General features: G+C 52.1%; 1 protein-coding gene across 9 annotated transcripts in view; it reads right to left on the bottom strand.

The window, feature by feature from the left end:
* The window catches only part of LOC142361431 (uncharacterized), a 98548-nt gene extending 87090 nt beyond the window's left edge, over positions 1–11458 (bottom strand). For all 9 annotated transcript variants that reach the window (XR_012764043.1, XR_012764045.1, XR_012764044.1 and 6 more), the window contains exons 1-6: positions 11361–11458; positions 5007–5100; positions 3444–3569; positions 2761–2832; positions 818–940; positions 84–167 (exon numbers count right to left, since the gene is read on the bottom strand). Coding sequence is in view for 6 of the 9 variants with exons in the window: in XM_075421413.1 (XP_075277528.1) it covers positions 84–167; positions 818–940; positions 2761–2832; positions 3444–3569; positions 5007–5100; positions 11361–11380 (519 nt within the window). In the remaining 3 variants the exon portion in view is untranslated. The remainder of the gene's footprint in view (positions 1–83; positions 168–817; positions 941–2760; positions 2833–3443; positions 3570–5006; positions 5101–11360) is intronic.
* Positions 11459–13605: the final 2147 nt, after the last annotated feature.

The following is a 13605-nucleotide window of genomic DNA, read 5'->3' on the forward strand; positions in this document are numbered from 1 at the left end:
TTCATCTTTTCCTTGTATATCCTTCAGAATACCATGTTAAAATGTTAAAACCTAAAAAACCCTGTTTAACTGAATTAACTCACCGTCTTAGAAATGGCGGGCTCCTTGGATTGTTGTTGATGAGAAGGATGTCCATCATTATAATCAACTACAGGTCCAGGTGCCCTCTGCATGGGATGGAGAGGAGAAGGTCATTCAGGACTGAAAGGCTCTTTCAGTCTGCACCAATTAGCGTTACTGAAATTGAGAACCAGTTAAAACTGAACTATATATTTGACCTTTGACTTTAGTATCATTATACTTCAAGAGTATATTAACATTCCCTCTCTGCCTGTTAACAGAGAGTAAAAGGCTTCTGAGCTCCAAAGCACAGCCTTCTGGAATGAGCTTTAGTCTCACTGCACCCTTTCAACTCTGTTTACTAAAAGACCTCCATTGCTTTCAGGATTTTACAACATCTGGAAACTTGTCTACAGCCACAGTATTCATTGGCAATACTTAACGTACTGATACTGGCCTAATCTTGCATGACAAGGCAGATAAAGGGAAAGATTAAAGCAGATATATCACAAAGCAAAGCTATTTTTGTCTAGGTTCTGATTTGCAGCTCCTGCAACATCAGCTTCTCGCGATTTCTCTTTAATGACACAATCCTGCAAGCAGGAAATCAGCCTCAAGTGATGAAGGATGAGGCCCTAACCTGGCACAATCAGGGCAGTCAATGCTCTAGACTAAGCACAGATGTCACAGGTATGCGTGTATGCTTTCAGCAGCACATGCTCACGTTACAGCGTATGGAGTAGCTGGTGAAACTCACCAGTTGTGAGGCACTAGCTGGTTCTCCAGCCACTAAACGATGAAGATCATAGCACTTTCTTGGACCAAGATGTGGGAAGCGCACAGGACTGGCACCTTCCACTGATCTTCTGGATTGGTCCACCTAAAAGAACACAAATTTACATCTCTGAGGTACTAAATACACTATACAGCAATGTTTGAACTTGCCTTCCGCCTGTCTTTCATTGGACAGCTATGACAACCAGCTTGTCTAGACCTGGTGGAGCACCTGGTTACGGAAGGAAAGGAGATCAAGGGGAGAATGAGCGAGGGACAAGGGAAAAGACTTGTTACCACCTCCGATTCATTTCCCTGCAACCCTCTCCAGCTGCAGATCCCCCCAAATTCAACTCCTCTGCCTGTTTCTGTGTACCTCCTACTTCTTGGTTTGGTTGAAGGGCTCTTTCTTTTTTAAATTTGAGTGCATGTGCCTCTTTCTTGCTCCGACTACCTGCTCTGCTGCCCCTCCCTACCTTTTCAAAAACAAAAGCTCCACACTGGGCCGACTATCCTTCTGCAAACAGATTGCTCGATCTCTCATCCTCCCTGGCTCAGTCACCTGTATTTCTCCTTTCCTTTCAGATTAGCTACTCAGCCGAAATCACTGAATATATGATGTGAGAATTAAATTACACTGCTAATTCCAGGCAGGTTCCTGTGTCCCAGTGTGGCACCACAGCAAAGATGCAACCACATATCTTCAGGCATCTCTCTTACACTTGTCACTGAAGGAAGCAGTGCTGCTTTACGTTCCAAAATTCTCCAAGACCAGAATCCCTTGACAGGGTGCCTTAGTCACTGCTTCCACCGTGGTGACTTTCCAGCAGCAGGAGTTCAGTCAGTAAACAATGCCTTTGCAATTACCATAGTGATCTGTGTTTTTCATTAAAATCTCCTTTCTTTACCTGATGAATTTCTCATGAGTGTATTAATTAAAATCAAAAAGATTTGACATTGTTCTTCAGCTGTTCAAAGAAGCAGCTAGCTTCCCCATGCATTTTTCTCAATGTATGCAGGCTCCTAATAAAGAAATAAGATGTTGAGCATGTTTCAGCCAAAATGGGAACGACGTTTCCCATACGAGTCCAGGTGACTTCATGGGGAGAAGAACCATTGACTTCTGTGGGATTTCCATGACGCTAACAACTACGGGATCAATCTCTACCTACGTGATACCAAAGTGAAGACTTCTGAAAGCTCTTTTCACTACTTACATGCTGGTTCTGCTAAACATCATGTGGAGAGGCAAACGACTGAAAACGTGAGCTCAGTGCTCAGCAGCAGTCAAAAGCAGATAGTGTCTAGAATTACGAGAAGAACTGCAACACGCATCTTAAATTATTCATGCAGTTCTGGTTCCCCGTTTCAAAACAGAAACGGTAGAATTAGAAAAGGTAAAAAAATGGCAACAGTAATGAGAAGTCTGGAATGGCTCACGTAAGAAAGATTCAATAGAATGAGGGTCTTCAGCTTGCAAGACTGAAGAGGAATATGAAAAAGGTATGTAAAACCACAAATGCGTTGGAAAAGGGGAATAGTTGTTAACTTTTCTCATAACAAGAACAATGGAGCATCACACAGAATTGTCAGACAGTAGATACATTAACTATCGCGCAGAAATGCAAGGAAGTACCATTTCATACAACTCATAATTAAATTCCACAATCAAGAATACTGCAGAACCAAAATAATAAGTGGATTCAAAAGGAATCATGTGCATGAATGGAAGTTGCTGAACTGCTGGACAGAGGAAGAAGGAGATGTAGCCTGGGGCAGGATCATCCTCTGTTTGCCTGTTTCTTGTACTTTTACCATAATCATCAGAGACAGGACACTCGGCTCAATGAATCTCTGGCCTGACCCGCAGCTGTTATTTAACACAGGGCAAAACGGTGATGTCCCATCAGTACTCAGCAGCCTTACTTTGATTTTCTGCTCCCTCTTCTTCCTCACAGAACTTTCAAGTTTCCTTCTCATTTCCAGCTGATGATGACGCTATCAGAAAAAGAGAAATCTCATTAATGGACATTATGAGATGTCAATGAATGTAAGAACACTCCCTTCTGTTTGGCTTATCCCTTGCCTGCTCCCTGGTTGTTACCCTCATTGAGCCCTGTTATGAAACCACTATTGATTCAATCAATGATTTGCATTACACCTGTGTATATTAACATTGGCAAAGGAACAACTGAGCGTTTGTAAAGCTGCAGGGACCAAATCCATTCTTGATACATAACACAAATGTTCCCAAATTTTGTACTGAGATAAAATATATAACCAGGTTCAAACTATTTTGGTTTGATTAGAATTTTTTAAGCAAACTAGCTCTATGAATATCATCCCATAATGTGCTGACTGCCAAAGAGCAGTAAGTGAGCCAGGACAGTGTATGTGCTAATGACAGCATGGTTTAACAGCTAGAGGCCAGCAGAGGTTTCATGTGGGGGATGTCAAGCACAAAGGTTGTCCTTTTTCCCAGCAGGAGAGAGCCTTTCAGGGGAGTGTGACGGTACAGCCACAGACAACAGTCCAGTATGAGTTAACAGCCACTGGCTGTCAGTAGGGAAGTATCTGAAAAGGTTTACACATCACTAGTAAATGCATACCTCCATGTCAAGGACCTTATGATATATGGCGAGAGCCAGGCACTGCTGTACATATATTTCGTGATCCTTCCTCCTAACATTTAGACGGTATTCTTTCTCAGATATTATTCTTCCACTCCTCGAGATCTGCCATAAACAAATATAATGTAACTAAAAAGGAGATGACAGAATAAAGTATGTTTTCAAACAGAGTGCAATTTCCCAGAAAGACTACTTTCTCTTCCCGGTTAGCTACCACCTCTGCTTCTGCCACGGTGCTGGAGCTCACCTTCCTGGCACAGAATTGTAGTTTCTCTGGCCACACGGACCCCATCAGTCAAATGAAGAGAGCAGGAGAGCAGCAGCCACATTTTCTAACTGCGGAGGGCTCAGCCCTACTCTTCATGGGCCATCGTCCAAGTCAGCAGAGGGGGATTAAATACTTGCCTACCTACTGCATGCATGAGGGTTGCATCTGCCTGTGCTAAACAGTCACACCTAGGAGTGTGTAAGTATTTTAAAAATGTTCAGCATATTCATCTTTTCCAAATCCTTCAGTTTTCCATTAAACACATTTGAAAAATAACACTGAAGCTATTTAAACAACTCGTAGGGTCAAATATGCTTAGATTTCAAAATTTAAAAAACCTAAGAGAATCAATATGATTTTGTGTATTTGCAAACTGAAAGATTTTGCAGAGGCAAACTGCAACGAGCAAAAAGAAAAACAGAACAAAAACATAAAAACATTCTGAATTTGTCAAAACCTTTCCACAAAATATCTTCTTCTGCCTGGATGTGAAATACAAGCAGATTGACAAACATTCTCCCATCAGCGTAGTTGCGCAGTACCATAGTGCCATATGCAATACCTTCCTGAAGCTGCATTACTGAGCAGAAGCTCACGGCTAACCCAAGGCTCTCCAGTATTTACATACATCATCAACCCACGCCAGCCACCATTTCCAGCTTCACACAGAAAAGCATTACGACTGTTGCATTACAGCAGGCGCGGTGGAAACGTAAGTGTGATATTCTGTGGAGCATGGCCCCCGAATTGACTGTTATCACATCACTTCTAGTGTGGCACCATCATCCACCAGCAGCTTCCACGCCAGCATCTTCACAGCCCCGGGTGGCCCTTGCACCTTGATGTCCTAAACGTGCTCAGTTGTGAGCTACAGCATTTCCTCAGCTGTCACCAGCGTCTTCAAAACCCCCTGGCACACAGAGCTAAGCTCCGGGCTGTTTTACTTGTCTTTCTGTCACTTTGATTTCAGCAGTGCAGCCTTATGCACCAGAGCCCTGTGTCCCTGCGATATCTAGCTGACCAACAGTAGATAATTATGCAGTGGAAAATGCTTGGATTAAATAAACCTCCTCTCAGTCTCAGTGTGATCGTGTGGCTTTGATCTGACATGGCATAATTTCACGTCTTTGGCTAGCTGGTCAAATTCTTACCAATGACAACACATACCTCTAACAAACAAACAACAGAACCATCAGTGGTTTGACTTGTGCAATATTAAAAGAAACAAAGAATTATTTTCTTTTTTTCTCAGAAAAAGGAAACTTCAATCTCACCAGTCCTGATCTCTGAAGATGTTCTCTTATCCTGGTATTGTTGAAATATCCAATCAGGTGTTTGTCCATAAGGCTATTGTAGGTCGCAAGAAATCTGAAATAAAACCAATACAGACGCATATAACCCCCTTTAAGCTATAAAGACCTCGCCAATAGTTTGCTGCACAAAATGCTGTCTTGATGAATCATGCCCAGCATTTTGTGAGATAAATGCCCATTAGATTATGTAAAGGTACTAACTTATTGCTTCTGGAAGATTCATATCAAACAAGTGACTCCTGCGTAAGATACAGCAGCTCAGCATCGAGCGGCGTACCACCACAGAGGCACAGGGTCCAACAGAGCCCAGCCCTCCAAGGACAGCTCCCGAATAGCCTCCTCGGATAATAAACTTGGACCTTCGGCAGCTCGGTATCACTCCACACCGCGTTTGGAGCCGGTTTCCTGGCTGAGCCCAGCAGCCACAGCCACAGGCCCCGCTGAAGTGCAGAGGACACTGTGCATCACCAGGACAGACGCGTGCCATCACCCCTGCACCACCACACACCTCCCGCCCTGCCCCGCACCCCGCTCAAGTGCAGAGCATCACCAGGAGAGACGTGCCATCACCCCTGCACTGCTGCATGCCTCCCGTCCTGCCACAGGCCCCGCTGAAGTGCAGAGCACACTGTGCATCACCAGGAGAGACGTGCCACCACCCCTGCACCACCGCACACCTCCCACTGCCCTGCCCCACGCTCCCCTTCCTCCTGCCGCCCGCTCGCCAGTGGTCGACACGGCAGCGACGCAGCTTCTGGCAGCCTCTGCAGAGACCTGTAAGAACAAGGCGGGTTGGGAGGCACCCCCAGAGGCCATATAGTCCAGCCCCTGGCTCAAGGCACAGCACTTATCAGACTTCACCTACACAAAGGAATTTTCCTGTGGTCTTCATCGCCAGCTCTCAGCCATTATTGTCTAGTATCCACCACAATTAAATTGCTTTCTTCAGTCTACTTATGTTAGCAAAAACTGCTAGCACCAGAACATATTTTTAAGACAGGACACTGTTTCCATAGTATTTTCACCGGCTTGAAAGTTAGCGCACACGTTATTAGCTCGGGTACAAATCTTTGCTCTGATGAAGACTAGTTATTTGCGTCTTCAGCCAAAGCCTCCTTCAGTATCTACATTTCCACCCATTTCTTTATGGCACTTCCCTCTTCTTCATTGTTCCCACCATCAGAGGGACGGCGTATCAAATTCATCACCTGGAACACCTACACAGAAAACTAAGTGGCTTCAATTTCAGTTGTCAAAAAATACATTTAAGTCTTTCCTCCTGTTTTGAACCCTTTTCTCAATGGGGATTCAGCTATATGTCTGTTACAATATTGCCTGGCCAAGCACTAATCTGTTCATGAACAAAAAAAGCCAGTTTCAAAAACAGTTCTCCAGATGGCCTTTACACCTACAGAACTCATAAACTACTCGGGAAAACTACTCCACAACAGCAAGATCAGGAACTGTCCTGTCTGTTTCGGGGACCATTTATTCAAACACACACTCTAGAATATTTATTTAAATAAACAGCCAAGAATGCTTATCCCACAAACATATTTATAAATTCAATTGCACAAAACTTGTACAGGGCTTGCATTGATGGGAATACTTCTTTTTTCCCCCCTCTAAATACACTACATTTTACCAGAAATCATCAGATTGACTCTATGTGACGGATTTGCTCAAGCTCAATGAAAACCAAGCATGCTCTACAGGAAACCAAGGAGTTTGTGCAAACGGCCAGCAAGCACACTTGTCTGCCTGCGTGAACCCGGGTGCCGCGCTGCTCTGCGCTCAGTGAGCTGCCACCTCGTCACCGACCCGGTCTTTCTGAGCAGACCGTGCCTTGTGCCAGAGGGACAGCAATGAGCCCTCGCCCAAGCTCAGAAGGGCATCAGCAGACAGCGGAGTGGCAAGGGACAGGGCCTCTCCCCCAGGCCCCCAGCCCCTCCCGGGCTGCGAAGCACGGGCACAGCTCTCGGCTCAGGTCAGCGCCAGCCTGCGCGGGCCACAGCTGAAGACCCGATCACTTTTGCCGGACCACACTCCCGAGATTTTGGACGGACCAAGCAGCCGGTACTACAACGGCTCTCAAGTGCCAATCAGTCAAACAGACTCCTGGGACTCCGCTGCTGTAGCGACCTTCTGCGGATCTTCAGCTCTTTAAAGATCCCTGACGCAGGCGGGCACAAGTCCTCTTCTGCACCCAGAGTAATAAAAATGGGCCCAATATGAAATGCAAGAACCTCTCAAGTCTTTTCCAATTCCCAAGTCAAGGTACTAAAGATCTTTTTAATGCATACATCAAACAATCCAAAGTGAACAAATTGCATCTCTTTCCTACTCACTGGTGAACAACTAAGATCAACAAACATGGAGAACCAGACCATGCAGACTACCGAGCAAGGCACTTCCCTGCTCTGCCACGGGAATGTCACGCACCTCTGTAAAGCCAACAGAGCCAAATAATTGCAGCTGCCAAAGATCAGAGCTTCCAAAAATTGAACATAAGATATGAGCGCTGAACATAAAAACTGAAGCTTCTATAATCAGCAGATATATTTTTAATAGTTCTTAGCACAACCATATTTTACTTCAACTGCTGGAAAACAGGACAAACAGCAAAGTAAGTGTCAGCAGGCTTAAGTTTTTAATACTCTAAATCCATTCACATTCGTAAAATGAATACACACAGATACATATTGCATAACAGGTTCAGCCTGACCTTTGGGCTCTCTAGGCAGGACATGTTTTACACAACAACAGACTGATCTGTTTCCTTTGGCTTTAAATTTAAATGCCACTGTACCTCAATTACATATCTTTCAGCAGGATAGTTCAAAGTGAATGTCTATTGCTATGCTGAGTTACCATGCACAAAAGTATACTCAAGGAAAGAAAGAACTAAAAAAAAGAAATCCCAAAAAACAGAGAGATCATAAATTTACAGGAATTTTATCTGGGGTTTCACAATAATCTCACAGGTAGCCTACCAACAATAAATTAAACTTTAAACAAACAATTTAGCTTACTCTGTTAGGCATGTTGATTAAACTATAGGTACTATAGCAACTGACCTACACCACTTTCTCAATCCACTGTTTGCATATGCATTTGAAACCACCAGATTACATCAATTGTACTAAGTATTGACTTATGGTATCACCTGGCAATTGCACACAGAGGCAGAGAAACTCAATCCAATTCCTTTTCTAATATTTCACGGGCCATATAACTTGTTAAAATGCAACTCCCACCTGAGCACAGCGATGTAGCAACTTCAGTTTCAAAGAAGTCTCTGTACATGTTGTTTCTCATCTAAATTATGAATAGGCTGGTCCTCAAAAATCCTGAATTAAATTCAAAGTTCAAAAGGGTATTGGAGGAAATAAGGAAATAATGTCCAGAACCAAAACCCATTCACCACTGAAAGGAATGCAGCTGGATCCCGTGAGCTCTGGCAGAGCCCCACTGCCGAGAGCAGCCTGAGCTCTGCCCAGGTGAGTGCAATTAAATCACTGACTGCTCACCGAAGAACTAATCTAAGAGTGCATCAAAGCTCTAGTTACTGCTTGGTAAAGTCACAGGGAATTACAGCCCCTGCGTTTGATATTACAGCCGAAGTTTGTGGCCCCTCCAGCCAGACAAACAGCCCTGCCCCTGACGGAGACCATTCCCCCCTCTAAGCAGCCACTGGACCTTGCAATGTCTCTGCTGGGGACATGAACAAGCAAGGCTCGTCTAGCTTCCCAGCAGAGCAAATCTAACCACAGGCTGCCACCTGCAAACAGCAAGTTCACCGTCCCACGAGGCAGGGGCACCTGCCCAGCATGTTCCGTCTGGGAGCAAAGACTACTCTTAGGAGACTCTCCAGACTCCCAGCCGCTGTCTGCCCTTCCCTCCCTAAGGAAACTCTTCCATCACCATGAAGTATATCTCGCTTCCCAAAAAAATGCTGCCAGGGTCTCCAGAGAGGTAGGCAGACAGTGGCAAAGTGGTTTTCTGCAGAACTGGAATTTGGTGTTAAATCCCGAAGGTCAGGACTTTGTAAATCTGAGCTGGGAACAGCCCAGCAGGCACCCATGGGCCTAGGAGTCAAAAGATTCCAACAGAGAATGGGATTTTGCCATCTACTTGCCAGTACAGGCATTCAGAAGGTAACTGCTGCCTTCGTTACACTATTCAGCATAAATGCTTGTTCTGCTGAGTGTCTTCAAGCTTCAGCCAAGCGAATACATCCAGTGACTACGCTGCGCTTGGGCTCCTCTCTCTGAGAAAGAGGGCCATCTACCCAGAGGATGAGAAGCCAGGAAAACCATGCCCAGTCTCCAGGAAAGGAGGCTCATGCTTTGCCAGGAGACAGGGCTGCCACACTTGTGAACCGGCTCTAGCAACTGCAGCCCTCCTCCGGCACGGCTCTGGGAGGGGAAGCTGCTGCTCGCAGCAGTGCCACCACCTGACCCGTGGCTGCAGGCTCCGCTCTGCTCTGCTCCGCTCCCCCAGGCCCAGCTGCAGCTGCCAACCTTGTTCACTCCCACTGCTGCTGCTGCTGCCGCACGCACGAGAAACCACGCTGGAACACAACTGCTGAACCAAAGCTCACCGGAGTCAGCAGGTGACTTGAAATTTTGACGGGGCTGTGGAGCCAAACTATAATTAGCTGGTTTATTCCAAGTCCACAAGGCCCTTAAGCACACATACAGCTTTACTCGGATGGTAACCACGGAATGGAGAGGCCACGGTCTCTCCAAACCACACTGTGCCTCTGCTTAAAAGTCTGCAGGACCCCTTCAGCCCTGGCCATCTGACCTCAGCGAGACCACCAGTGGGCTTGCTCCATGGACACACTGCTGACACCCCCTGGGGTTTTGCTTCGAAAGCTGCACGCTGTTTTCTTCACTCCTTGCCTAACCTGAATTATTTAGCGGCCAAACCACTGAAGATTCTTTGTAAAGATACTCAGCGAGAATTATTTTATGAACACACTGCCCCAGGGGATGGTCACCAAGCTCAAGGGCATCTGTAAATCAGTGAGCAGGCGGAAATGAGCTCGCTTTGCCTGCACCCTTATAGCAGCCTTCCAGTACCTGAAGGGGCCTACAGGAAGGATGGAGAAGGGCTTTTCACAAGGGTGTGTAGTGATAGGACAAGGGGGAATGGCTCTAAACTAAAAGAGGGCAGATTTAGATTAGATATTAGGAAGAAATTCTTCCCCACTAGGCTGGTGAGGCCCTGGCCCAAGCTGCCCAGAGAAGCTGTGGCTGCCCCCTCCCTGACAGTGCTCAAGGCCAAGTTGGATGGAGCTCTGAGCACCCTGGGCTGGTCGGAGATGTCCCTGCTCATGGCAGGGGGGTTGGAACCAGATGAGCTTTAAGGTCCCTTCCAACCCAAACCACTCTATGATTCTACCCAAAGGCAGCGACAATGCCCTGGAAGGCAGAGCGGGCCCCCCAGCACCATGCCTATGGGTGCTGCAGGACCCTCATGACGGCGGGGACGCACAGAAGTCCTGTGCCCGGGAGGACCCAGCCCCGCGCACAGCACAGGCTGCAGGTAGCCAGGCAGGGGTCAGCTCTGCGGGAAGGGCCGGCTGGTCCCAGCAGGCACGAACTGACCGTGAGCCAGCCAGGCACCCTGCAGCGAGGACAGCCTTTCGTGTACCCAAACCATGTTTGTGTGCCAATCCCGAACACAGCCAGACATGGAAACGGGAGCCAAAAGACGCCTGCTCTGCTGCCGATGGGTTACACGGCTGTGAGCAAGCTCTGTCATCGTTTCTTTAGTCAGAGCGTCGTCCACCAGAAGAAGATTGTGCCATGCTGTGTCACAAAGACAGGGACCGGCAGAGACCCTCAGTTCCTCGGTGTCCGTAACCCACACGGTCCGGGGGAGGTCCGGACACTTGGAAACTCGCGGCCTGCAGCTGCGGCGTCGGAGAGCAGCGCCGGGGAGGCCGGAGGCCGCGGCCCCGCCCGCCCGCAGACCCCGGGAGCTGTCTGGGCGGGGGCGCCGGGACCCGCAGCGGGACCGGGCCGGGACGCGCTCACTCGGCGCGGCACCACGGCCTCCGACGCGCTCCGCGGCCAAGGCCGCGCCGCCCCCCGCCGCGCACCACCCCCGCCTCCCGCGCCGCAGCACACCCTCGGGGCTCTGGGGCTGCCCGCGGCGCTGCGCTCGCAGTGACAGAGGCACACGGGCACCGAGCGGCGCGCCCGGCCGGTCACCGCCCCGCCGCTGGGACAGCGAGGGACGTGGGGCAGCGCCGCGGGGCAGGGCCCGGCCCCCCAGGCCCCCCGCCCCCCCCGCCCCACTCACCCCTGCTGCGGGACGCTCATGGCGGCGGGAAGCAAAAGCGCGCTCACTGCAGGAAAGCGGCCGCGAGGGACCCCGCGCTGCCGGCCGCGTCCCTGGCGTCGCTAGGAGACGGCGTGGGGCGGGGCTAACAATGCCTGGCCCACGCGGAGGGCGGGTCCCGAGCCGGCCCGCCCCCTCCCCCCGCCCCGCCCCGGCACTGGGCGCGCTCCCGCCGGGCCCTGAGGTGGCACAAGCGCGGCGGGGGCAGGCCCCGGGCCCCTTCGCGACCGCAGCGCTGCGGCCGCGGGGCCGGGGCAGGCCCTGCGGCCCAGCACAGAGCCCGGGGGCGGCGGGATGCGCCGCCACCTCGGCCCGCACCGAGGGCAGGGCAGGGCAGGGCAGGGCAGGGCCCCTCCCTCCCCCCCGGCCGGCGGTTCCAGGCCCCGGCGCGGCTGCCGCCGGCGGGCAGCCCTCCCTCCCGCGCTGAAGGGACTGCGCCGGTCCTCGGGCCCTCTGCGGCACCACCCACCCGCCCTCGCCGCGGAACTCCCTTGTAACAGAAGCAGCTATCAGGAACTTCACCGTCCTCCTGGTTTTTGATCTTCCCACCCCTTTAACTAAAGGCTCGCTAATTTGCTGTACCACGCTGCAGCCCGACAAGTGAAGGATTCACGCAGGGGCCCACACGACTACAACGGAGAGGGGACACGTTCCATGACTAGCACACATAGGCAGCGTTTGTTTTGGGCACAACAACAAATAGCAGCTGCTTCTGAGAGCAATTCCACTCTCTCCTGTTCCGGAAACACGTACAGCAGTGGCTTCCAGACGGCGGCGTGCCTACAGAGTGGCACGCCTCACCCCAAACCTTCCCTGCGTGCGCACAGGCCAGGACAGAGCCAGAGCGGCCCCTCGCACTGCCCACAGCGGCGCCAGGCAGACCACCGCTGGGAGCCACTGCTTCATAGACAGCCCCCCCCCCCCCGGATTAAATCAGTTACTCAAAAATAAACCACCTGGCTGACAGAACTGTTCTGCCTAATTCATCTGTGGTCCCCATCCTCCTCACCCTGCCCAGGGGACGGCGTGTCCCACGGGGAGAGCAGAACCAAGGACCCCTGAGGCTGACACTCTCGCGATGGGCGGCGACGGGGACCTGCAGAGACCCTCGGTTCCTCGGTGTCCGTAACCCACACGGTCCGGGGGAGGTCCGGACACTCGGAAACTCGCGGCCTGCAGCTCCGGCGTCGGAGAGCAGCGCAGGGAGGCCGGAGGCCGCGGCCCCGCCCGCCCGCAGACCCCGGGAGCTGTCTGGGCGGGGGCGCCGGGACCCGCAGCGGGACCGGGCCGGGACGCGCTCACTCGGCGCGGCACCACGGCCTCCGACGCGCTCCGCGGCCAAGGCCGCGCCGCCCCCCGCCGCGCACCACCCCCGCCTCCCGCGCCGCAGCACACCCTCGGGGCTCTGGGGCTGCCCGCGGCGCTGCGCTCGCAGTGACAGAGGCACACGGGCACCGAGCGGCGCGCCCGGCCGGTCACCGCCCCGCCGCTGGGACAGCGAGGGACGTGGGGCAGCGCCGCGGGGCAGGGCCCGGCCCCCCGCGCCCCCCGCCCCACTCACCCCTGCTGCGGGACGCTCATGGCGGCGGGAAGCAAAAGCGCGCTCACTGCAGGAAAGCGGCCGCGAGGGACTCCGCGCTGCCGGCCGCGTCCCTGGCGTCGCTAGGAGACGGCGTGGGGCGGGGCTAACAATGCCTGGCCCGCGCGGAGGGCGGGTCCCGAGCCGGCCCGCCCCCTCCCCCCGCCCCGCCCCGGCACTGGGCGCGCTCCCGCCGGGCCCTGAGGTGGCACAAGCGCGGCGGGGGCAGGCCCCGGGCCCCTTCGCGACCGCAGCGCTGCGGCCGCGGGGCCGGGGCAGGCCCTGCGGCCCAGCACAGAGCCCGGGGGCGGCGGGATGCGCCGCCACCTCGGCCCGCACCGAGGGCAGGGCAGGGCAGGGCAGGGCAGGGCAGGGCAGGGCAGGGCAGGGCCCCTCCCTCCCCCCCGGCCGGCGGTTCCAGGCCCCGGCGCGGCTGCCGCCGGCGGGCAGCCCTCCCTCCCGCGCTGAAGGGACTGCGCCGGTCCTCGGGCCCTCTGCGGCACCACCCACCCGCCCTCGCCGCGGAACTCCCTTGTAACAGAAGCAGCTATCAGGAACTTCACCGTCCTCCTGGTTTTTGATCTTCCCACCCCTTTAACTAAAGGCTCGCTAATTTGCTGTACCACG

The sequence above is a fragment of the Opisthocomus hoazin genome, chromosome 5 (assembly GCF_030867145.1).
Source record: "Opisthocomus hoazin isolate bOpiHoa1 chromosome 5, bOpiHoa1.hap1, whole genome shotgun sequence".
NCBI classification, from domain to species: domain Eukaryota; kingdom Metazoa; phylum Chordata; class Aves; order Opisthocomiformes; family Opisthocomidae; genus Opisthocomus; species Opisthocomus hoazin.